Source organism: Amphiura filiformis, chromosome 9 (genome assembly GCF_039555335.1).
Source record: "Amphiura filiformis chromosome 9, Afil_fr2py, whole genome shotgun sequence".
In the NCBI taxonomy this organism is placed as follows: domain Eukaryota; kingdom Metazoa; phylum Echinodermata; class Ophiuroidea; order Amphilepidida; family Amphiuridae; genus Amphiura; species Amphiura filiformis.
In genome coordinates, this window is record NC_092636.1 from 31,124,055 (window position 1) to 31,150,826 (window position 26,772).

Here is a 26,772-nt window from a genome sequence, read left to right on the forward strand (position 1 = left end):
TTCTATTTTGTTCAACTTTGTAATTATTGTAAACGTTTCCGTCGTTAAATTTTTTTCCGTCGTCAAATACTTTCAAAATGTTGTTTTAAATAACATATTAATGATATGTACTTAAGGTGGTACTACACTCCCAGATCAATTTTGTGACTAATTTTGTATTTTTCTAAAAAATTAACTACACACTGGTAACAAAAGTTATGTATATTATAGGGGCAAGGAATCCAATTACTTCACTGGAATTTCAGTGATTCAAGACTATTATACAGTGTACTTCGGTTATATTTATAAATGCGCTTTTTTTAATACGCACGTGACCACCTCTACAGCTAGTAAACAGTAAAGTCTCGAAGTGACCTTATACATAGCGGTTGGTCTTTCTATGCATTTGGATGCAAAGGCGGAACAACATGAGACTACTGTGCGGCAAAATTTTCTATTTTGTTCAACTTTGTGATTATTGTAAACGTTTCCGTCGTTGAATTTTTTTTGCCGTCGTCAAATACTTTCAAAATGTTGTTTTTGATAACATATTACAAATTCGGAATTGGAATTTTTGTAATCATTTTGCAATTCAATTAATACTTAAATTTGAAGACATTTATCTACAGAGTCCCTATCGTTTTCTGTATAGTGGTCAATGCATGGGTATTTGGTCACGCTGGTCTTGGTATGTCGTGCCCATGAGTCACGTGCATATTTATAAAAGCGCATTTATAAATATAACCGAAGTAATTAACCTTATACTGCTCAACCTTACAAGAAGGTCGATGATTTCTCTGTTGATATCAGCAATAAAACTAAAGAATAAAGCGAGCAATAACAACTGGTAGTTTTTAGTCTAGGGGTTGTAGTACCACCTTAAGCACTCACAATTGGAGTTAACATCTTCCATGTTTCCTGAAAGTGAATTCTAAAATTTCTATAATAAACATCAACATAGAGTCATATAGTACACAAATAATTATGTCAAAATCTACATGAAAAAGAGCGATAGCTAAATTTGAAAAAGTTTTATTTAAAATACGCAATATTATACAAATTATGATAACAATGTTATACAAAAACGAGTTTCTTTTATATTTCATTGGATAGTAATTTGAGGCACATATTGATAATATAGACCCCACAAAGTTGATTCTGAGTTTCCCGTCGCCCGCCTGCGTTTGAATTGCGATTTTTTTCCAAATTGAAATTTAAAAATTTGCGCACTACTTAAAAGTAGGAAAGCGTTTTTTAGTCCGAATGCAATCTGAATTCGCGTACACCCGCTCAATGGAGGGAGCGTGCCTAGAAATCCTTCAATTCTTCAACACACAAACTTGTGCCAGGAGACTATCCGAATTTTGAATACCAGTTTATTAAACTGGGGAAAATAATGAACAATGAAAACGATACCACGTTTATTTTGAAAATATGTGACGGGAAACTCACAACTAACTTTTATAGGGCCACACCTTAATTTAAGCATAATTATAAGATATCAGGACTGCAACCTGATATGTAAATGTAAAGAATTTAGTCTAAAAATATTATATGTCTTACTATACGCTTGAACAAAAATAAGAAAAATAGTTGACTGCATGTGTATGTTTGCCTGAAAGTCTCATATTAAAGCCATATTATAACATTTGCTGAGGAGGACGCCCTCACTGAATTTTTCAAATTCTTTTTTTACACGATTAAATTGTACTTTATTAAACCAATATACTCTGCAAAATTCAAGACTCTAGGTGCTGTAGTTTTGTCAAAATCCGAGATTTTGAATAAAACGCCGGAATCCGCGCTTTATTATTACGATGGAATTATTAGTCGAACGCATACACGATGTTCATAACACACAGTAGGTACGTACACGGCATGCGGGACGGTGACATACACAACAAAAGGTCGTACTATAACATGACCGAAGGAATGGTGCGTATTGGCGACATGTGCGCTGGTAGTATATTCCAATTTTCTTTGCTTTGCCGTAGTTGTTCGGCTCAAAAATAAAAGGGGATATATCTGACAGTAAAAGCTAACATTTTATGGCAAAGAAATGCTAATCTATTTTGTTTGAAAATGTTATAATATGGCTTTAATAAAACTGTTGAAAGCCGTATTGATCAATATAACCACTTTATTACATGTAAATGCAAGTGGTCGTATTAACACACGACTAATTGGAGTTACAGGTGAATCAACAATTTGGTACAACTATAATAATTTACAGAAAGGTCTAGAGTTTAACGTGGTTTAATCTGTAGACGGTGACATGATAGATGTCGTTTTGTAAAAATTACTCCTGGTAAATTACACACTTAAAAAAAGGAGTTCTACATACACTGAGATACAGGACAGCTATATAGTCCCAAGTTCATCTTTATAGGAAATTGCAGAAACTCCAAAATGGTTCTTTCCAGCCTTTCCAGAATATTTTCCATGTCATTAATGGTTCTGGCCTTAACCCTTTTAATTCATTGTAGAACTAGTTCAGTTTCTAAATAAAGAGCAGTAGTTTGGAATGGATTTTAAGTTATGAGATTGAAATGCAAAAGAATGTAGTCGATACATGGATAATTTTATTCTGCGTACTTTTTATACCTCATTCGGGACGATGCAACTTTATTCCACTGAACTATACGTATTTGAATGACAATTTACATTTTACATTTTTAACACCTCCAGAAATCCAGATATATACATCTTAATAAAAATATTCTCTCTAAACATTTCAGGAACATAGTTCTATCAAATGGTGTAGGTAAACTCCGAATTAGTCCCCGATTTATTCAATTAATAGAGCCTAAAGATCTATATCCTTTCATTGAAAAATAGGAAAGCTGCTATCTTAAAAGTAGCATTATTTCAGTAGATTCAAAACATAATAATTATGACTATTTTACGCAAAAGTAATGAACAGTGGCAGCAAAATGGGCTATTCCAGAAAATAGGTGCACACCCCGGGCCCCTATAGAGGAGTACATGTTCAATCAAAGAAATGTCCGGATTTCCAAGTCTGCTTTCTGAAAACTACTGGAATTCCAGTTGGCAATGTTACTGGAAAAAGCTTGGAAATCCAATCAAATGAAGGAAAAATCACGGAAATGTTAAAAATGAGCTCTCAAATTGAGGTTTTCTGATTTTGAACTATTTTTCTGCCGGATTTTTTTGCCTTTGGGCACTTTAAAAGTCTGGATTTCCAACAGTCACGACTGGACAAAAAGTCCGGATATCCGAACTCCTCTATAGGGGGTGTGCATCTATTTTCTGGAATAGCCCAATGTATTATACATATAATTTACAATCTGTATTCAAAGTGTCGTCACCACTATATACAAACAGAAAACTTTCCATATCAAAATATCGTTGCATCTGCCCGAGACCTACACATGAGAACACACTCTACCCCCCCCATCCCACCCCCAATATACAAATATACCACCTGTTCAAAATATTAACGTCTGGGTTTTGCGATATTTTTCTTACCATACATAGTTAAATATCCTGGAAAATTCAACACTTAACATTTATTTAAACAAAATTATATTGTTAACATGAAACGTGGTATATGATGTGAAATATCGCGTCGCAAATTATGCAAAAAATACCTGAAAGTATTACAAATATTAAATGCAATGAAAAAGTAAACTCGTACGGTTTTCTGAACTTACTCTTATTCCACGAATTATTGACAGTGTAAGCAAATGTCAAGAATGACAGAGTCCAATATCAGTGTCCATGCTACTAACATTTATAGTATTTTCTAAAATATACTGTAAAAGTTAGTCATTTCACTATAAAATTGGAATTTGCACAAAATACTTCATACGAATTCACTCTCAGAAATAAACGGTTTAAAAGGCCTTAAAGAACCTTTTAAACTGAAAGAACCCTTGCGGTTCTTTAAAAAGTTTGTAGAACCATGCCTTTATAGAACCTTTTTGAGGGTTCCATATGGAGAAATGATTTTAGAACTTTTTTTCTGAGAGCGTACCTGTGTTCATTGTTAAGTTCATTTAACATAGGCCTGAAGAAAAAAGTTCTTAAAATACGGTATATTTGTCTGATTTGTTGCAATATTTGACTTTAAATATTTCTGTTATTTTAATACGATACCTTGTTACTTAAAAGTAACAAGGTTTTTAACATGTATTATTAAATAGACAGAATATTTTGCATCATTTATTATGATAATAATGTACATTTACGATCACATCAAATGAACAACACACTTTGTTATTGCATATTCATGATTATTGGCATACATTTCTGTTGGTTGCATGGCCACATTGACAGACGGACAACAAAACTACAGGCTAGAAAAAGATTTTTAGTGTTTTTAACGGTAATATACGGTAATATACGGTGAATCCCACCTCCTGGTAACGTGCTATTAAAAGGCGACCAGAAACAAACAACTAAACAAATTTACTGCACTTCGTTTTATAATTCTAACATTCAATTTTATAGGCCTATTCTTTGCAAGGTCACAGGCTAGGAGAGAGTAACATAAAACAGCGACAACAAAATACCGCTAAAATTCGACATGGAATTTGTTAATCCTTTTGTGTTTATTGTTTGTTTGTTTGTTTTTACGGTCCAGGTCAACCCCTAATTAGCGCCCAATTCACCCCCCCCAAATAATCGCCCTCTACTGCGATACTGCCAAAGGCCAATGGCCCAGCTATGGTGCAAGAACCGCACTAGTTAGTGTTAAGTTACCAGCAGCTGAGATCCACCGCTTACGGTATTTCACTATACCTTTACATAATTTTTTTTTTTAAAGCGCAGTATTATAGTGCGCTACACACAGGCACAATGCCTACGTTGAGCCACAAGCCTCAGCACACTTTACAGGATTTCGTTGACCACTACGGCCCAATATGATTCCACAAACCCTTAAACAACAATACATGCAGAGACTTGCAGCTGAGAAGCGCACACCATAGACATTCCACAATTGACCTTCGCAGCCGGGATCAGCTTCCCGAGTTTAGTACGGGTTATAACGAGAGCAGTAAGTTCCTTGTCCAAGGGAATTCCAAGCTAACTCAATTTTTACACGAGAGCCTACTAACCACTGCCAGGGTTCGAACCCGCAACCTCTCGCAACATAGTCGAACGCCTAGCGCCTTGTCGATTGAGCTAACTTGACTGCTACATAAAACATGATATTTCTAATTTTATAGAAGACTTCAAAGTGGTCTGTGAAGCAAAATACCCATTTCTCTCCAAATACAAACTGTGGTTGTCAAGGTGAATACATCAATTGAAATAATTTTATTATAACACTGTAAAAAACACGTGCTGGAATTTTACGAAAAACTGTCACTATGATATGTTCTGTAGAAATACTTCCCGTATGAATGTGCAAAATTGTCGAAATAATTTTGCGGTGCTTTTTTTGGAAGCATTAAGGGCTCGGTCACCCACCTTTGTACAGTATTTTTGTGGCACCTGTAAGAACATCAAATAATTTATATGGCAAATTTTATGGAATATTATTAAAAATTGGCTTTTCTTTTGACATTTAACAGTTTTCGACATAAACTTTATAAATCTAATGATATATGTACTTAATTGGTACTACACCCCTGATAAATTTTGTGACTAATTTTGCATTTTCTCAAACAATAACTACACACTGGTAACAAAAGTTACATAGGTTATATTATAGGGGCAACGAATCCAATTACTTCACTAAAATTTCAGTGATTCAAGACAAGTGGTTCATTATATATCTTAAGAATGAGGTGTATTTTAGCTGTACCTCTTTTCTTGTCATAAATTATAAATTTCTTGTCTTGTCTTGAATCACTGAAATTCCAGTGTAGTAACTGGATTCCTTGCTCCTATAATATACATAACTTTTGTTACCAGTGTGTTATTATTTTTTGAGAAAAATGCAAAAATAGTCACAAATTTATCAAGGGGTGTAGTACCACCTTAAAGTGTATACAGCTGGGAGGAACAGCCAACCATCATATTAACATTTTGACCTTTCGTATTGAAGATATAGGCCTACCATATACACGAAGTTTCATAAAAGACCTGAAATTTGTAGGTCAAAAAATGCCAAATTTTAGTAATTTGTCATACAATTTGTATTATATCGCGAATTTCAAAAAATCAAAATTATTTGATATCATCAGGCCATTGGTGTGTCTGATGTGCTCTCAGGTCTCTTCAAAACTGGGAAGAGTGCCAACTCACAACCAACCTCAAAACAAACAATCAGAAATGAAGGCATCTTTGCTGCCATAAATTGTGGTAAACCTGCAGCACAATGATTTATTATAGTGTCTAAAATATGAATGATCCTGCTGATCGGAATAACGGAAAACTGCTTTGTGCTTTAATATGAAGAATGATTCGAAATTCTGGTATTCTACAATAATTCGGTCTTATGCGAAAAACTATTTAGCACCGAACGATCTTATAAACCTAACATTTCAATATGTTAACTCCATATGAGGTAAAATCGGTATATAATAATCAATTGTTTCTAGTAACTTATGCGTCTAATGCAAAATAAAATACTATTTTGTTTTACTGCTGCGTCACGAGAGCACGGTGGCCGAGCGGAACGGGCCTGGACTCATTAATCGGAAGGTTGCGGGTTCGAGCCCCGGCGACGCCATCGTGTTGTGCCCTTGAGTAAGGCAGGTGTTTAAATGGGTACCGGCATTCTTAAATGCTGGGAAGGTAACAGACTCGCTGTGGAGGATGTGTAGCGATCCCCCTATAGCAATATTACATGGAGGAGTCTGGCTCAATCGCCAATGAAAGAGAGATGGGCACTCCGATCACTGTTTATACGGGGTCGTCTCCTTTACCTTTACCTTGCTGCGTCAAAGACAATAATTGTTGGAAGATATTTTGTAATGATACCATGCATTTTGAATACGCCCAATGTGCCACGATAACGTGCCAAGCACCCACAAAATCTGCACATAAAAAAATGAAGCCCTAAACTTGCTAAAATGCATTATAATTATGGTGGCGCCCTGGTAAGCGCACAACAATATTCTATTCAAGATTATTATATACTGGCAAAACTAAGTACGATAATATATAGTTCTCTTCTAATTTCTTTCTTTAGTATGCATGCGCGTATATTGGAGGGGGGGCTTTGGGGCGCGATCACTACAACTTTGTTCTCATCACTACGTGTCTGCAATCATAGATTGAACACAATATCGCTCTTTTCAAAGATACTAATCTTACAGGTTCAAGTGATCAGCATATGATATGAATATTCTATAGTATTAAGATTCAGATCTTTATTCCTGTTCATTGACATCTAGGGTCCAATGCATAGGTATCGCGTGAACGTTGTAGTGTAGGGCGATATATTCAAAAATTGTATTCATCTATTGCTATGGTAGTTAATGCTATTACATCATCACATCTACGCGAATAGAATTACGATCCAGACATTATCCCTGTTCTTTGACATGTATGGTTCGATGCAGAGGTACCGCGTTCACGTACTAATGCTGTGAGATATTTTCAAAAATTGTTTTAGCCTATTGCAGTGGTAGTTAATCCTGCAACATCATCACTTCTACGGCGAATTCGGAAGCATTTTATACGCCTACATTACTGAATAATAGGCCTACCTATCTGTACTATCAACCATTAGTATACAAATATTAAATTTCAAGGTGATGAAATTTCAATAGCTCTTCAAAGTGGCGAATACACTTTTCTCCAACCGTCCGTCACTTAGTTTATTTGAACTGAGACGAGACAAATATAACTAAATATGTACTAAATAATTAGTCATTTATATATTCCATTGCTTGTTGGCCGGCCGACGTGGAGTTGGGTGTGTGCGTCTGCGTAATACGCAATGTAGCGATTTATTAAAGTATCATGTGCCCGTTACATAATGCCAAGGATTGTTCATCAAGCAGTAAACTATGACCTACAGTTAATCAAGGTGACAATTGCAGATATAAATTGGCTCACTTTTGTTTGCGCATTCAGTTGTAATCTGTAATTTATTCTATACTCTTAATCTATCTGATCAGTATATGCTCACACTCACACAGCCAACGAAGCTTCCTGGCTGTGCAATTGAAAAAGCCGTAACTCTTCGAATGCAATTGACACGATGTATAATTTGTTGGTCTAAATATAATCATAATCATGATAAATTGTACAAAATAACGTTTTGAAGCTTCAACTGCAGAATACCAATTGGGTTATAATAGCCTAATATTCAAACAATCTGGCAAAACAGGAGCGAAATCCAAAGTATCGACATCAGGCAAAGTATTGCGGAACTGAGCACAGAATGATGACGTCATGGTGTTAATAGTGTTACATAATTATGTGGCAGTGATGTTGGCAGGATCAATTGCCCAATCCGGGTACGTCTTTACGTCATAGATCCACACACCAAGTGTATTAAGGCACAGGTTGGACACCAGAATGCACACAATGTTCAGAATGAAGCCGGTCTTTACCTGTTGAAACAAACAAAGTTAAGAATCCATTTACAAGCCATAAAATGGAAAATCACAACCCAGAACTGTAGTTGAGATGAACACTGGTGAAGACAATACGGAAGTTTCGGTATCAAGCAAATAATATGTGATGCGATCAAGCTATATAAATGAGTCGTTTGACAGGAATATTGAATTTGACATCTATTGTAGTGTTCAACTACATTTGTATTTTATTGTCAAGTCTGAGCAGCACTACAATGATCTCTGCAGTCCAATTGTGATGGTGTTTTCAGCAGAATAAAGCTCTGGATATGGCACATGCAATAAATTTAAAAACTGAATTTTGCTCAAACATCGGACCTTAGTGATGCATGCTTGGAAGTCAAATTGTTAATAACTATACGTACGACGATCCAAAAAATGTCATGTGTACACGTAATCCCGTAATCATTTTGTTTGAAAAATAAGAAGTTTGCTTACCATGTCCCACACAGTCACGTGACCATATGCAAATGCTATTGCGTTGGGCGGAGTTGCCACTGGAAGCATAAAGGCAAACGAGCAGGCAATGGCAGCAGCAATCATCAGGAATAGAGGGTTCACTCCAAGACTGGTACTCTGAAATGTGATGGGTAACAACATGCAAAAACAACCTTAATAGTAGTCTTTTAATAAATAAAAAGGACTATATACTGAGCACAAGTATCCATGCCGGGTATCCGTACACTTAGTCACCTGTTGTTAATTGATCGAATCGTTACTGTGTTTGGTAACAAAAACGCAAAAACAACGTTAACATGGTTAATTGTAGTCTTATAATTACCCGTACACTTAAAACATATAACCAATATCTTAATAACACTAAACCTACCTTACCAAATCAAATATTCGATAGATCCAGATTCTGCTTATTTTGACACCTCATTCGGTAAGATGTGACTTTAAATTATACCAATTCGAATGAATAATGTACTAGACATACATTGAAAAGGGTACATACCAGTGCTGCCAGTATGGGTAAGAAAATGGAAGAAGTAGATGTGTTGCTTGTAATCTCTGTAAAGATGGCGACGACTGCAGATATGAGCAATGCCATAACTTCTGGTGAGAAATCCTTCAGAATAAGAAACTGTTGTCCTAACCACTCTGATAACCCCGATTCCTTCAGAAATGAACATTCATATAACCATCAGATTTGACAAAGGACTCCCAGGACTGTTTATTTCAAAAGGTGGGAGTTCGCAATTTTCTGACAATGAAGCTCTAGCCCTGAATGAATAATGCGTGTGGCAAACACAATAATATCATGCGTCAAATTTGAATTATTAATTAATGCAATTATATTGTAACTGAGGACACCACCTGATTTTTATATGATTGTAATGTTCAAAACACATCAAGCCGACTTGACCCCATTTGTCCGGCTCAAAATTAAAAGGGGACAATACTGACAGTAAAAACAAACATTTTGTGGAAAGAAAAGAAAATAATTATGGAAATGTGGAATAATGTTTTAATCAAACACTTTACTGTTACATAATCATTATGTTTTGTTAACCTCTTCAATTAGACAAATAATGTTTCGACCGATCTAATATTGCGTTCTCAATATTCGACTATAACTAATGTTGGAAACCTACTTTACAAGCTTCAGCGAGAGCAAAACCTCCACCCAGCAAAATGACAACATTCCAAGCCATTTTTCTGCTGACAATCTCCCACTCGAGAAGACATGGTACCCGGATGTGATCTTTGTCGACCTTGACTGTGACAGGAAAACGAGAAAGGGAATCACAATTTCAACGTGTTCAACCAGAAAGGCAGTGTTTGCCATGTTATTGTTGGTTTTAAAGTTAAATTATTTCTATACGGGTACGCCGTCGGTTGAGTGATTGAGCTTTCATCAGATCTGTACCTGACCTGATGAAGTGAAGTCAGAGACACATCTGACGAAAGCTCGACCACTTACCATGTACCATGTACAGGTTGAACCCGCATACTGTGATAACCGACGGCGTATAGACGAATCCAATTTCACGCATCCCGCTACATATCTCAATGACAGTCATAGATGGGTCCCTTCCCACTGCAGCCTTGGCGGGATTTTAAACTGCATTCCATCACCGGTGTTACACCAATTAATTCACGGTTGTTCTATTAGACAAACATAACAAATCACGCTGTTTTATTAGCTAGAAAATGAGCCATTTATCCATTCGTTTATGAATAATTAATATCGACCCTCGATCATGTTAGGGTTGACAAATGACGACGCCGTTAGTTTTGTGAAACTTTGCCTGTTCAATGCGAGTCAGAAGTTTGAAAGTGCGCCAGCTATATATCAGGGCACAGATCGGTAATGGCGGACTAGCATTTCCCACCAGACAACAGTTATTTGTTTGTTACAGAAGGTGGCCTTTGCAGTAAATGTCGAAATTATGACTTGGTGTTAATATATAACGAAGGAAAGGCATGAAGCGCCCTGGTTGAAGTTGAAACCTCACCTGACCTTCCACTATGGAGCCGTATTCGTCTGTGTGTTCGTATTCGTGTCCTCGTGTGAGAAAAACATCAGTCTGCACTAATCAGATTTTTCTCACACAAGGACACGAATACGAACATACAGACGAATTATGTTACTTGGCTCCCAACATGAATTATTGATTTTATAAGTTGGTAACAAAATGCACACAATTGGCTACGACTGCATACCAGACTTTGGCGGGTTAAACTGTTTGATGGGCGCTCAACCGTCCCTCTTCGCTCTAAGTGCGTTATTGGTGAAGTTAGGTCTACCTGGTTGAACACTTTGTTATTTACGGCATGGCCAGACAATTTAGCTACCTCTTGAGTGCAGTCTTGGAAGCTGTGTCCATAATAATTTTTCTCTTCCCACTTGAAACGCACAAACCTGCAAGGCATTTGCTTAGTTAGGTATTGTTTCCTCTGCTCTCTACTTCAATTGGGAAGTGCACCAACCTCTATCGCACTCAGCTATAAGGTCTTGATATTTGCTCTTTTACCTGACATATGCATTGGACAAGTTCTCCACCATTGGAACAGTGAGTTCAATTATAATTACTATTCTTGTCCTTTCAGAGCAGATTGTAATGTCAGGACGGTTAGCTGTCTCTACTATTTGGGGGAGGAAACACTATTTGTTTGTGTTCTTCATGCATTACGATTTCCCAGTCATTGGCCTTTTGTAGGGTGTTTAGAAATTCCTTCTTTGGTAGAGGCAGGCTTGGCTGTAGGCTGTACCATCTGCAGTGCGGATTTCCGTTGATTAGCCTCTTCGATGAAGGGCATCACACCAGTTGCTATGGCTTATACGGTTTGGTCATGACGCCAGCTGTATCGCCAACTCAGCAGAGTGAGAACAGCCATTTAGAATACGAAGCAGTGTACAATTGTTGTGATGGCATAGCCTGCAGGATCCTAGATTGGTCTTGCCCCATAATCTCAGGTTCGTGGGGGTTGGCAGTTGGTCATGTATGGCATTGATATGGAACGACAACAGCTTGGGGTGTCCACACATAAAGCACCTTCTTCCATGATGTGTCAACTTGCATGGCGGAGTCCCACTTGAGCCACTGTCCCTGCTTAGCACAACCATATAGGTAGACAAGCATATCATCTTCATCCAAATCTTTGACAAGACCGGTCTTGGACTTTTTGTGTTCCTGCGGCTTCATGTCTTTGATTAGCTTCTGGTTCTTTGTAAAGCAAAGGCCTGCTCTATCTGTCTGTCCTCTGCACATCTCATTTAATATCAGTTGACGTTCTCTCTGCTCTGGTTCCTTGAGCAGAGATGGTATCATATTAATACATTTAATATGATAAATACGAGGCTTTCGACTCGGTATGGCAAGAGGGCGTATGGAAAGCACTCAGCTTCTTTGGATTGCCACTTAAGATAATAAATATGCTTAAGGCCCTCTACAGCAAATCCAACAATGCAGTGAGAGTAAATAGTGACCTTACGGAATGGTTCCACACCACAGTGGGTATACGCCAAGGATGCGTAATTTCGCCCCAACTCTTCAATATCCTCCTCTCGAACTGGTTATGCTTTATGCAACTGATAACATCACCATAGGAGCACATATCCAAGGCCAGCTTATTTCAAACCTCCGCTTCGCCGACGACATTGTTCTTATAGCAGAAACACCCAGGGACCTCCAAACTTTTGTGGACAAAGTATTCAAAAATAGCTCCAACCCAGGGCTCAAAATCAAAATCTCCAAAACAGAAGTTCAAGTCATCAGTCGACAAGAAATCCAGCTCAACATCAATATTAATGGACAAAATCTAAATCAAGTAAACGAATTCATCTACCTCGGGGGACAAATATCTGGCAGAGGACCATGCAAGGAGGATGTCAAATACAGAATAGGCAAAGCGCTAGGTGCAGTTCAAAGATTACAACCAATCTGGAGTGCAAAGGATATTCGCCGCTCAACCAAAGTTGAACTGTACATAGTACTTGTTCTTTCCATCCTGCTATATGGTGCAGAAACCTGGGCCTTGAAAAAGGAAGATGAGAACCGTCTGCTTGTCTTCGTGATGATGTGTCTGAGAAAAATCCTGGGAGTATCTCGTTTAGACAAAATTAAAAACTCAACCATCCACCAATCGCTAGAAATTATCCACACCATCTTAAACAGAGTAACTCAGAAACGACTGCGGCTCTTTGGACACATCCTGAGAATGCCAAACACAAGATACCCCAAAATCCTCCTGGAAGCAAGTATACTCCCACAGAGACCAAAAGGAAGACCAGCAAAGAGATGGATGGATTGCATAAAGACAGATTCCTCAACCATTAACTTGACATCCCTGGTAGAAGCTGGAAGGCTAGCAAAACAGAGAACAACTTGGCAAAGCATCATGACACAGATGGCAAGGCAGAGTGATCCACCCGTGCCGACGCCTTAGGTCAAGGTAGGTCATATAACAGCTTATGTCAGCTTATACCTTTTCAGAAAGGTAATAAAAGCAATCACTCATCAATTTGACATACCTGCAGACTTCGACCTGCAAACTTGTATAACATGACTGCTGCCCGCTGTACATGCTATATGTCGGAGTATAAATGTAAATAACAATAATCGCTAAATAACAACACCAGTTTGGTGCGGGGCCAATAATGGTCGAATGAATTTTTACCATTACTTGGCTCGTTGGACTCATCTATACACGTAGAAATACTTTAAGCTCCCGTCAAGAAAGCCTATCTACTTATTGTTGGTTTGTTTGGCTGGTGAATTTTAAATTATTACATTTTTATTTAATTTGTTTGAATTGGACAAAACAATTTAAGCTTACCTGTTCTTCCGCATCCAAAAATAAATTGTGGAGGTTTTGATGGCATTAGAAATAACGAGAGAGCAACAATCATTCCAGCCGTAGAGTCAGTTACAAACCTGAGGGGTAGCAAGAAATGGTGTTAAATAACAAAATGTTATTGTTTTTAGGGGTTTATTAATAGACATGCGGTCACTTTCAATTGTTTATGCCCGAGGCATACAATCTCATTTCAGATTGGTCAAATTTAACACTGAAAATTGGTCCGTGGGGAAACCACAAGTTATTGGTCAAAATGACACAGTTAAATGTGTCAAGTTGAATAACATGGAAACTTGTTAAAAATCACAAAATGTGTACATGTTAAAAATGAATCGGAATAATAGTTAAATTGAGATGACAATTAAATGGATCGTTGATTTTGGGTCATATTGATTGAATTCTGTGTCAAATTTGACACTTTTTGTGTCAAATTGACTTTAATTTGGTGCCAAGTTTAACCATCTTTTCAAGAACATCACCTGTGCAAAATTGATCTAAATATTTCACGCACAAAGTCCTCCATCCTGACTTATATGCACAATGACAATTCATAGCTATTATAAACACTCACCATATAAATATGAATTATTTATTGACAACAACAAGGTAAGCTTAAAATGAAAAAGATCCAGATTGACGTTTTTAGCTTTCAGGGTTGTTTAAACTTTGAACAGAAGTTGTTAGAGTGACCGGCGTAAACAGTGTTGTTTAAAAAAAAAAATTAACAGTTGTTTAAAATATTTTTTACTGTGTACATTTGCGATATATTTACGACAGCCAATCAAATGCAATTACTTACTTCGACACGGAACTTGTATCACATTATCACTGATTATTCGGAGTCATATCCGTGGTTAAATCTCAAATAAGAGTGTACATTCCCGACATTCAGTGATTGTGTGGCATCAAAAAAATAAATAAATAAGATGTTTCATTCTTAAAAATTTTTCTGATGTTGTTGTTTTTTTCGATACCGAAATCGTCATCCTCCATTTCGGGGGAAAATTTGAGCCTAATGTCATACAGGAAACTAAATTGGCACATACACTCCTTATGGGTGACTTATTATGAAAAACCCGTTAGCCAAATCAAAATCCAAGATGGCTGTCATTTTTCAAGATGGCCGCCACTAAATGTACAATTCAGATAAATCAGGAAGGCGTTTAAATGTGATGCGTAAATGTGACTGAGCACGAATGAGCCGTAAATGTCCTAAATTATATTCTGAGTTACAGTGTAAAATGTGCACGAAGGTCGTATTCATCTGGGTATTCATCGGTACCTCAAGTTACTTCGATAAGTATCTCATTTAGATAGTCAAAACACCTTTTAAACCAATCAATAATCCTATTGTTGAAGAGGATAAGAAGCTTCTACCTTAAATATCTACAGAATTCTTAATAGATCTGGTCTTTGTTTGCTTTAGCTAAATCCTGTTCAAGTGGTGGGTTCAATGACCGCCAATTATGACATCATATTATGTGATGGTGCTCGCGCATTCTACCAGGCAACGACGTCAACTTTTCTTATAATTCCAGGCGTTGATGGCGCGGCCTTTTGACTTGATTAATTCCAGTCAGGCTGGACTAAGCGAAGCTTTAAACTGAAAGCGAGGACGATTGTGTAGCCAGTCTGCAGTGAGTCTACACAGTTGTCCTCGCTTTCAATTTTCCGCTTCAACAATTCCGGCCTGATTGGAGTCAGTTAGCCTAGCCAAAACGCTATAAACAGATGTAAGATGTCAATTATAAGAAAACTGAGATCTATCTCCTTTCTCCTGTATCTTACTGTATATTCTTTCGAATTTGTTTAATATTCATTTTTTGTCTTATTCCCCAATCACCAACAAGCTAAACATGGCACTCACCCGTCCTTAAATAAAGCGGCCCATCCTGTGATAAATTTGGGGTCTCGCGTTAACCATAGTGCTCCAATGAGACATACGTGTATCAATACTACTTTCTCGGCATAGCTGTCAAAAGAACAGAATCAGGAATGGTAAGTGCAATAGTATATCAAGCTTATGTCAGATGTTGCTCTGACCTGATGAAGTCAGAGCCACATCTGATGAAAGCTTGACCAATTTGACAATTTCACACAGTGACTGGCTGCACCAGTACTGACAGTAGTTTTCACACATTGACCGGCTGCCGACGGCGCACCCGAATAAAAAATCAATTAATAATTTGATATGATACAAACAAATATCCATGTTGAAAATGACTGAAAATATAATGTGTATAGCTGTTAGTGTGATAGCTGCTGGTATTGTCCAGGTCTATAGAATTGAACATTATATAATATTTTGTTACTATAAACAATCACATCAAACAACCGTGCCCCACAGCACGTGATAGTTGGTATAGCGGGTAAAAGGAAGGTTGATTCATCTGGTGTCTTCGTCGGAGAAAACTGGGAATCTTTATCTCTGGCTCCGATTTTCGGTTATTTAAAAATGTTAAATATGGCCGCCATTTGCAAATCACACACATTCATGCTAGCTAGATCAGTGTAAACCTAACGACTATACTTAGCAAACGTTATTGTCACATTTATGCCTACCCGTCACCTTTCAACATTGCGGCCATTCTTTAATCTAGAGTCTATCTTACCTCATAGGTCCGAGATCGTTGTAAGCTTTACGGATATACTTGGAAGCTCTGTCACTTTGATCCACATTCTTGTCTTTTCGACATCCTTGCCACCTACCATAGAAAACATGTGAAAATGATTTGACAGGCTACATTTCGCTATGAGACCCCTTTATACACTTCGGAAATCAAGTCGTTCACATCATGTACTTGGAATGTGCTCGCTTCTGCTAGCGTCCGATTTGTAACAGATGTTGGCGATTTGAAAGCTTTTTTTAAAACTTTATAATACCGGTGTTGCGTGATGATCTCGGTGGTCGACATGTCATTACTTCTTTCATCCGATCTGTCACGCGACACCGATAACTGAATTTACACGCACATTAATTGTTTTGATCTCAGAAGATACATACGGTATTCAGGCAGAATAAAAAACGAGTAGTAAAAAGAATTGCAAATTAGGCTACATTATAGGGCGAGTTTCTTGACAGGCGTCTTAGTAAGCCTTAGTCTGCTAAGCCACCCGTCGAGAAATTCACCCGTAGTGCCCTATACGTGGCGTCGTTCATTGCAATAATTACTATATAAATTTATATTATGCCTACTCGACACTTACCTAGGCTCGTAGCCAGGGGAAATGCGAGGAGTGGACCCCCTCCCCACCTATTAATACCCATAAAATATACTACACAATCTCTACAAATCCGAGCCAAATCACCAACATTGATCAAAGATCACCCAAAAATTTCAACGCTTCTCCCAGAATCCACCGAATTTTAAGCGGCATTCCAAAAAGTTCACTCGGGCGTTCATTGTTTCAAAAATCCGCCCAAGAATGTCGACTTTTTCAAACTAATTGCCGGCTTGCTTACACTTACCATCTGTCAATGTAGAAGAATTGCAGCCACCCCCATGTCAGCAACAAACATATGACCATCCCTGGGAAAGCATATAACATGAATGTACCAAAGTTGATGCCAGTTTCCGTTCCAAAGAGACTGGAAAACAGCAAAATGTTACTTTTAATACTTCAATTTAAAACGGTACCGGGATAAAATTCAATACAAATTTACACCGGGTCTGCTACTCAGTCTTTATCAAAGTTTAGCATCGTCAGGCAAATAAACCCCCAAAGGTTGAAGACTCCAAGATGGCTGACAAGAAATTGTCACTAATTTGTAATTTGTACCCTTTCGGGCGAAAATACAGCTTAGTTAGCCAATGTCAACGTAGGGTCATCAGCAGAATTATTTTCCTGACATAATTGAACTATAAACTCTTCAGCTACTTGGTACACAATATGACACTAATGGAAAGAAAAGTGCAAATGTTTCAAAATTTATCACAAGTTAATCGCTTAGGCAAACGAGTGGCTTATCCTACTCCTGAATACTTGGTTATACCTTTCATATAGGGAGTTTGAATGCGTAGGCTACTGTTAAAACATTCTTTAAAGTCCAATTCATACCTTTCTGCTTGTCCGATGAGCACGAGGTTTGGTCCTGTACCAATCAGAGTTGCTGTACCTCCAATATTGGCTGCGTATGGAACACACAGGATAATTCCTTTACAGATATAATTATCTTCTTTTTTAGTTTCCTTAGCTGACGGATTGGTGTCATTCATCATGGCTTCAGCATGCTTAGCCTCTGCTGGAGATTGAGAGCTGGATTAAAATGTCAAATTTAGAAAATATTGGTGAAGGAATTTCATGTTCCGCAAGTAAGTTCACAGGATGATTGTCCATGAAAAATAATATTCCAGAGTTCTATCCAATTGGGTGTGTGGGAAGCGTGTTTATTTTCTGCAACCATAATGGCCGCAATAACGCTAACCCTAATCCTTAAACCTAACCCCCACGCTGGTTATGTGTTTTGCGGCCATTTTGGTTGCAGCGGCCCATTATGGTTGAAGAGAGAAATTAAGAGTGCGGGAATTGGTCATTGTCATTGAGAGATGCATGTCATCAATTATTATGGGTTCGTATAAAGGAACTCTGGAATATAAATATTCGATGTTGTTACGTCAAAGTGTTGTCATATATTTGAAAAAAAAAATTACACGTGTTACAATCTCACTTTTGTTATGTTGATAAAAATCATGTGATTAGGGAAATAAAGAGGACTTGACTAAACTTGATTTATTGTAATAGTCAACCACTTACTGTCCATACATTACACATACTTTTAACTTAAAAGAACGAGCTCTTGCCAATTTGCTGATATACTCACTTTTTCCCCATTTCTCCCATCTTGGTAGCTTCGCTGTAACTCGGAACAGTGTGAAGAGCATTCCGTCCATCATCTAGTCCGAGGACATGGGGTTCCGACTCACTAGGATCAAGGGCGTTGTCCTCAGTGTAACTGGCATCTTGATTTCGACCATCGTCGAGTGCGAGGACGTGAGGTTTTTCGCCGTCTTCCTCGCCATCGTCAAGGCTGAAGACAGGTCTTGTGTTTTCGCCTTGATTTTCTCCAGCATCCAAGAGTTTTTCATCTTCCTTCAATTTTCCTGTTGAAAGTTTTTCATTTCCTGGTTTGTTGGCTTCCACTTCGATCTACAGAATGAAATCATTCTTGTGTAAAATCTGAATATTAACCCTAGCACCCATAGATAGTAGATACCACAAAATACCACGATGAAAAACACTGCGCATGCGTGAATCCCAGGGTCTGCGATGACGCAATCACCCTACACTCTCAGAACATTGGATAAAAAATGAATGGGCAGAAAACAGTTTAAAATGCCCAACAATGGTTAAGATTCTTGAAGTTGGACAAAATACAGTTTAATACATGGATGGTCAAACCTGTCAATATGGTATTTACACAGGTTGGGTGAATTCAGAGTTCAAAATTACCAATGTTGGTTAAAAGTTAACCTTGGTAAAGAACATCCTTTTCCCGCCAATAAAGTTGGGCAAAGTATGGTTTTGCCCAACCATGGTCACATGGTGTTCCTTTGCGAACTGTGATTGGTCATTGTGTTGGGCAAAAATGCATTTCAGAAAACAAGATGGCCGATGAGTGGCTTGCTGCAAAGCTGTGGATTGGGGTCTTCAAGATCTGTTGGAGACATTTGAAGGTAATTTACTAACGGAGGCTCTGATTGGTTCTCACTATCTAGGAGTGTATGAATATAGATTATATAACGAAGACATGTTATACATCGAATATTCTACATCCACTAAGAAGTCTGTAGAGAACCTTAATGTGCGTGCTGGATTTTTTTCTTCGAAATGGCGAAATTTTATGACTAGCTTGACTGGCTAGATTATAGAGTAATTCAACCATGGAAATAGTAGATCTACTATTTCCATGATTCAACGCATTCCTCCGTTTGTTTGCTTGTTCGACTCCAATCAACAACAAAGACCTGATTACGTCTCAGTTTAAATATAGGGTTAGAGTTTCAGGAAGGTTATTTGGGCAGTATGATGTTGTGGATAGGCCCCGGTATTGGTTATGAAGGCCCTCAGCAAACACAAAACGTTTTTAAACGTTTTAAACAGGTTATATTTTGGGTTTTGGTTTGGTAAAAACATTTTAATATAAACATTAAACATGTTAATGTCGGGTTATATAAAGGTCATGAAAATGTGGCAAAATGTTATTGTATTAGTTTTAGCCAAATATTTTGTTAGCACTTAAATAACATTGCATTGTATGACAGAATATTTTGCAGTAAGTTTTCAAAAAGTTCCTATATATAAAACCATAAAAACATTTAAACGTTTTGCGGCAACCTTTTTATATAACCTTTTATTTCGCGAATAATGTCGAAAATGTTTTGTGTTTGCTGGGGAAGGGCGCCACCATTAGCAATATACCTCTTCTAATTCCACACTGTCGTCGCCCTGTAGTTCCTTCAACACAGCCTGCGCTATAGGTATCATCATTGCTGTCGTTGCTGTATTACTCATCCACATTGATAGAAACGCTGTGGTAATCATGAATCCAAGCATTAACCTGGTGACAGAATAAGACAGGTTTAATATTAATTACAAAAAATAAATTAATTCAATAAAATTATACAATTTCAAAATATTCGTAAATATGTAATGTTACAAGGAGTGCAATACGAGAGCGTACACATTTTTTTTTATTTTGTAGGATTTTAGGAATGATTCAAAAATTGTAGGGAGAAACTTATAAAATTTCTCTTTTCTTGTTGTTGTTGTTGTTGTTGTTGTTTATTGACAAAAAGAACGAAAACAGCAGTGCTGGAAAACAAATCAAAAAATCTACAAATCTCATCAAAAACCAGATGGCTGCTTTTTTGAAGAAGTAGAAACCCTGTTGCTGCTAATGCTAAGACAAAAAGTCAATGTTGACGCTCTAACTTTGACTCACATTGCACTCTTACTTTGTCACTTTCGGTCTTATCATTATATCAGGGTATATATTCTTTACGATAATACAAACACATGATTAATGATATTCAGTAGATGTTCTAATTTGGAGAATTACCAATAGTGTCTTTAAGGACGCACCATTAGATATCAAGGGGGGCGTGGTAGTTGGGGTCGCGACCATTTTGTTAGCACCTCAGTGAAGCAAAATAATTTTTTAGCACCTTGGTGAAGCAATTGTTTTTTTCAACACCTTGGCGAGGCAAAAAATATTTTACTCCTCGGTGAAGCAAATTTTTTTTTCAATCATAAAAATTGTATTTTCAACAATTTGTTTTTAGATTTTGTGATACAAATTTTCGAAACAGACTCATGTGTAAGGATTTCATTCGAAAAAAAAAACCACATCCATCCCCATGTTTGGCCCCCATCCATGTGGCATACGAGCTGGATTGATATTTTTGGGGAGGGGCAAAATTTGGAGGCCCCAAACTCACCGTGAGGAAGGCATGTGCACTTAAGTAGCCAAGTTTTGATTTACAAAAGTGCCCCTCTGACCAAAGCGCAAAGGAAAAGAAAAAGGGCAAGGGGCCCCTTTTCCATCAAAATTCACCCCGATCATGGGCCAAAATAGTGTAAAATACAAAAAATTTTGCGCGCATACAATCTCTCTAAAAACAAAAATTGCATATTGCAACTGCAATTTTTTCAGCTGTGCCCTGAAATTTTATTTTGCCCCCCCCGCCCGACCAAGAAAGCTGGCTATTATGATCGATAGTGGCGGAGATAAGCATATTTTGTTCTGATTTTGTTATAATCCAAAATGAATGTAAAGGGCCCGTGCACGCGAAGCGTCCAAAATTTTGCAATTTTACCAAAACATACCGTATATCGGCTAAAAAGGAACATGCACAGGCCCATCTGGCCCAAATCCAGCTCTGACTGGCATACATTTCTTTTTGACATTGGTTGGACTTCGGTGAAAATTTGTGAAGAAGATTGAATCAAGTGTTTTGGGTCACAGATTAACTTCTAAAACAAATGTGAACAAAATACTTACCATTCGAAGCTGAATAATAAATTATATGACAAAAAAATGGAACAAATTTACGGAAGCATATTAGTGCCAAAAAGTAAAAAAATATATATTTAATATCGCAATGTTATTGCGAATATTCACAAAGTTATTACGAATATTAGCAATGTTATTGCGAATATTCACAATGTAATTGCAAATAATCGCAATAATTATTGCGAATATTCACAATAATCATACCACCAGTTTGAGTATGTACTTATTAATGCATTCGGTGTTTCATGCTTCGCCGTCATAAACGCTTCTATAACTTTATAGATAGTTTTATACTTATACTTTTATCTACTTAAGATAGTTTTATACTTGCATGTTGCAATCTACTGTAGATACTTTAATACACACACCCTGCTGTCTACTGAAGATACTTTTATTCTCAAACCCTGATATCTATACTATGTCATCTACATCAGATTCTTTTATACGCACACCTGCCATCTACGGTAATTTAGCTCGTTTTACACCCTGCTATCTACTGAAGATACATTTATGATTACACTTTGCTATCTACTCTAGATAGTTTTATAATTACACCCTCCTATCTACTGAAGATACTTTTATACTCACACCCTGCTATCTACTGAAGATACTTTTATTCTCAAACTCTGATATCTACAATAAATACTTCTTACTCACACCCCGATTTTTACTTGTTGGTAGTTTTTATTCACCCTTTGAAATTTACTTTAGAAAGTTTTGTACCCACACCCTGCTATCTACTTACATACTTTCACGCTTTGCTGTCTACTGTAGATATATTTACACTGACACCTTGTCATCTACTTAAGATTCTTTTATACGCACACCCTGTCATCTACTTTAGCTCGTTTTACACTCACACCTGCTATCTACTGAATATACTTTTATACTCACACTTTGCTATCTACTCTAGATAGTTTTATAATCACACCCTCCTATCTACTGAAGTTACTTTTATTCTCACACACTGATATCTGCTCCTGTCATATTCATAACCTGATACTGTTGATAGTTTTAGTCACACTTTGCTATCTACTTTATAAAGGTTTGTACTCACACTGCTATCTACTGTAGATAGTTTTATGTTCACACTTTGCACAGCTATCTACTGTCGATATTTTTATACTCAATAATTATACTCAATAATTATTGCGAATATTCGCAATAAGGAATAATAGGGAAATACCGGTAGGTCATCATCAACAGAACTCAATTTAGAATGACCAATTTTACTGTCTTACCAAGGTAACGGCTCATTCTCGGCAGAAAGAACATTATTTGAAACCATTTTCTATGATCAAAATTGGGGAACATTATTTCTATTGTAACCCCTGTGGTGTTTAGATCTTTTTGCTCATAACTCCGCAAGCATGACACCGTGTAAAGCAATGAAAATTCAGAAGTAAACACAGCCGATCTATTAACAGGCGATTGCATCAAAAATGTTGCCAAAATTACACTTCAGCAAAATTTTAGACTATCCAGATTTGGTAAATCTTGCTCAAAAGATACAGTTGACTCATCGAAATAACTTCATCCAGAATTGCACCGCTGTCCGACCGAAAAACGTAGCAAAGTACTTTAGCATCGAATGCGTAATTATCGTGTGCAAATTCGAAGCTACAATCCCGGACATAAATAGTTCGAACACTTGTGTCAAAGTAGGACTGTTTGAAACCGTATTTCTGTTATACTTGACATATTAAAATTTCGCTTTCTTTGGTGTGAAGTCTGAACCATTTCCTACTACTACAACCCTCCCCTGCCCCACCAATCAATGTTGGGTGTTTCTAGGGGTGCATGACCAAAAAAACAACTAACAACATTGATCGGGGGAATGGGGCATATTTGAAGTACCCATGTTAAAGTGTTCGAACAATAATGACCGGGATTGTAGAGTTCTCGAGTAAGTGAAACTAGGCCTATATATTTTCTGAATCCTGACGAGATAGTAATTTGGCATATGTTTGGACAATATTTGATTACTGGCAAAACCAACCTACTATAGCTCTGCCATCGAACTTAACATGGGAAAAGGAACGACATTCAGTAGCTTTCAGTTATAATGATATTAGTAACTCATACCAACCTCACGCAGCAAGATCTGGTAACACCACACTACATGTAGTATCACTTTACCATGTTACCCATTGCCCATTGCACATCAGTACGTTTGGGAAATCTGAGATAGCTTATGATATGGAATTTTACCCGAAAAACTTTAATCCAATTTCACCAAAATATGCACTGGTCAAAGGTATTTAAGCATGCCGACTAAACTAAACCTAATTAGATGTTTTATACATTTAAAAAAAGAAGGCGACGAAGAAGATGAAGAGGAAGAAGTAAAAGAGGAAGAAAAGAGAAAAAGACGAACAGGAAGATGGGTGTTGATGAGGAGGAAACTACAAATAGAAAGGGAACCAATTATGAGATCAAACTTACCACCTTGGTTTTGAGCCAACCAGAAGCAACACTCTGAGGGCAATTCTCTTGTGAAGATTCCAGTGTTCTACTGCAATCGCTATCATCAATCCAGAGAAGAATAACACGTTGATGTCTTTCATATATTGAGCACATACAACCTTTGAACTTAGGATACCAAACATCGGGAATAGCACCATAGGAAAGAGAGCGGTAGCGGCGAGTGGAATACATTCTGTGCACCAGTATGCTCCCATTAGCATAATCGAATAGGCCGTAAAACCAATCTGCAGTAAATATGAATGGAATAGTAAAAAGAAAAGTTATAAGAGTTTTGGCCTATAGACGAATCCAACGAACCAAGTTGTGGTCAGAATTATTGGGCCCCGTCTGCACCAAGCTAGTGTTGTTACTGCCCAATAGGGTGAATTAAATCCGCTTAAAGATCGATGTTGAATTGTATTGTGTTGTAAACTTTCATCATTCTTTTGTCTACGTGTAACACGGATGATGGAATGCAGTTTAATATCCCCGCCAAGGCCACATGATTTCACATTTTAGGTGGGATAGACCTAAGGGGGACCCAGCTATGGCTGCCATTGAGGTGTAGGAATGCATGAAAATAGGTTCGTGTATAGACCCTATCGAATACTTCGTCACTCGTCCTCATTTAAATAAAATTATGTCCACCATAAGGTAGGCCTACCACGGGGCAATTCTCATGATAATGCAATAAAATAGGTGATAGGTATGAATGGTTATCGAATTGAACTACATACCTCGATAGGGTCTATACGAGGGTCTGCCAGTATGTAAATGAAAGTTGGCCTTTGACCCGTTATATTGAATATTTAGATGGAATTTATTGATGATCACATAAATAATGTATCTTTGGCTTTCAAATCTCATGTATAAATTATACCATATACTTGATGACGTAACAGTATTAGCATAAATTCAATCGACTATGGGACACTGCCAAATCACGCAAAAGGCGGGCCTTTTAAAATGTATATACACTGAAGGCATGAATTTCTAACGTTCGATAACAGCAAAGCAAAAGTACATGGTGCATATGTGTCTAGTTTTGGGCAGGAGAAAACACTAGGCCTATAGTCTACTTTTGGTAAAATATGAAATTTGCCATTATTAGACTTGGGTGCCAAATCACGCAAAAGGCGGGCCTTTTAAAATGTATATGAATTTCTAACGTTCGATAACAGCAAAGCAAAAGTACATGGTGCATATGTGTCTAGTTTTGGGCAGGAGAAAACACTAGGCCTATAGTCTACTTTTGGTAAAATATGAAATTTGCCATTATTAGACTTGGGTGGAAATGGGAAGTCTTTGAACTTAACGACTGCTCTCGTTCCCTCAGCACAATCTAGTACAGAGATTGTGCTGAGGGAACACTCTGTGAAAAGATTGAAAATTTCACTCTAAAAAGTTTGGAGTTTCACTCTTTGCAGAGTGAAATTTTTACTCGTATGAAAGAAAATATGTGATTTTGACTCTTGGTAGATTGAAATTGACCCGAAGAGTCACTCCAAGGAGGATTCATTTTTTCACTCCTAAGAATTTAGAGAATACATCCAGGAACCGCGGATCTAGAATGGGTACCTATATAAAAACCTTCAGACACCCTCCCCCCCGTAATTTAGATACTTTATCCAAATTCGTTTTATTTAGTCTTATCAAAAAAAAGAGGATTCTGTCTGTGTATAATGTGAATTGTTCTTTGCTACCCAGGGCGATTGCGAGGAATCATCATCATGATCATAGCATCTTTCCGTGTCAGACATTCCTTCCTTCCTACTGTATATTTTCCTTCTGATTTCTTGTTTTTATATGGTTCAGAGACAACACAACATGCACAACGCAGGCACTGTAAAGACACAAACTTATAGGATATGACCTAGATTCATATATATACTATACGTCTTTTTGTGCAGAAATTGAACATGATCCTGAAGTTAAGTTGCATGGTGAACTGTTTGTTAATCTTCCCAGCAAACACAAAAACGTTTTAAAAACATTTTAAATAAGTTAGGCCTATATTTTGGCTTTTGGTTTAGGTAAAAACGTTTTAATAACATTAAAATGTCGGGTTATATAAAGGTCATGATAACGTTTTAAGACGTTTTGTATATGAAAACACACTACAACAATATTTTTAAATGTTTTCAAAAAATGTTATTGTAAACTATTTTTGAAAACATTTTTGCCAAATATTGCGTCAATACTTAAATAACATTATGTTAAAATATTTGAACCCAGCAAACACAGAAATGTTCTTAAAATGGTTTTTTTTTCAAAACCTTTTAATAACATTTAAATTTCGGGTTATATAAAGTTCATGAAAACGTTTTTGAAACGTTATTGAAAATATTTTGGGCAAACATTTTTCGCAAAATATTTTTTCACCCCAAAATAACATTCTGTTTAGAATGTTTTGTATCAAGTTTTTAAGAATGTTTTTGGAATGATATTAAAACGTTTTTATACCCTTTATATAACCCGACATTTAAACGTTTTCTGTAAAACATT

General features: G+C 37.1%; 1 protein-coding gene across 1 annotated transcript in view; it reads right to left on the reverse strand.

Annotated features, from left to right (window-relative positions):
- LOC140160042 (uncharacterized) overlaps positions 1–26,772 on the reverse strand; it is a 63,578-nt gene that overhangs the window by 25,585 nt on the left and 11,221 nt on the right. The window contains exons 2-13 of the mRNA XM_072183311.1: positions 24,247–24,512; positions 20,208–20,346; positions 18,610–18,935; positions 17,847–18,044; positions 17,257–17,376; positions 16,400–16,492; positions 15,655–15,759; positions 13,767–13,864; positions 10,079–10,203; positions 9,439–9,600; positions 8,919–9,056; positions 8,322–8,456 (exon numbers count right to left, since the gene is read on the reverse strand). Coding sequence (XP_072039412.1) covers positions 8,322–8,456; positions 8,919–9,056; positions 9,439–9,600; positions 10,079–10,203; positions 13,767–13,864; positions 15,655–15,759; positions 16,400–16,492; positions 17,257–17,376; positions 17,847–18,044; positions 18,610–18,935; positions 20,208–20,346; positions 24,247–24,512 — 1,905 coding nt within the window. The remainder of the gene's footprint in view (positions 1–8,321; positions 8,457–8,918; positions 9,057–9,438; positions 9,601–10,078; positions 10,204–13,766; positions 13,865–15,654; positions 15,760–16,399; positions 16,493–17,256; positions 17,377–17,846; positions 18,045–18,609; positions 18,936–20,207; positions 20,347–24,246; positions 24,513–26,772) is intronic.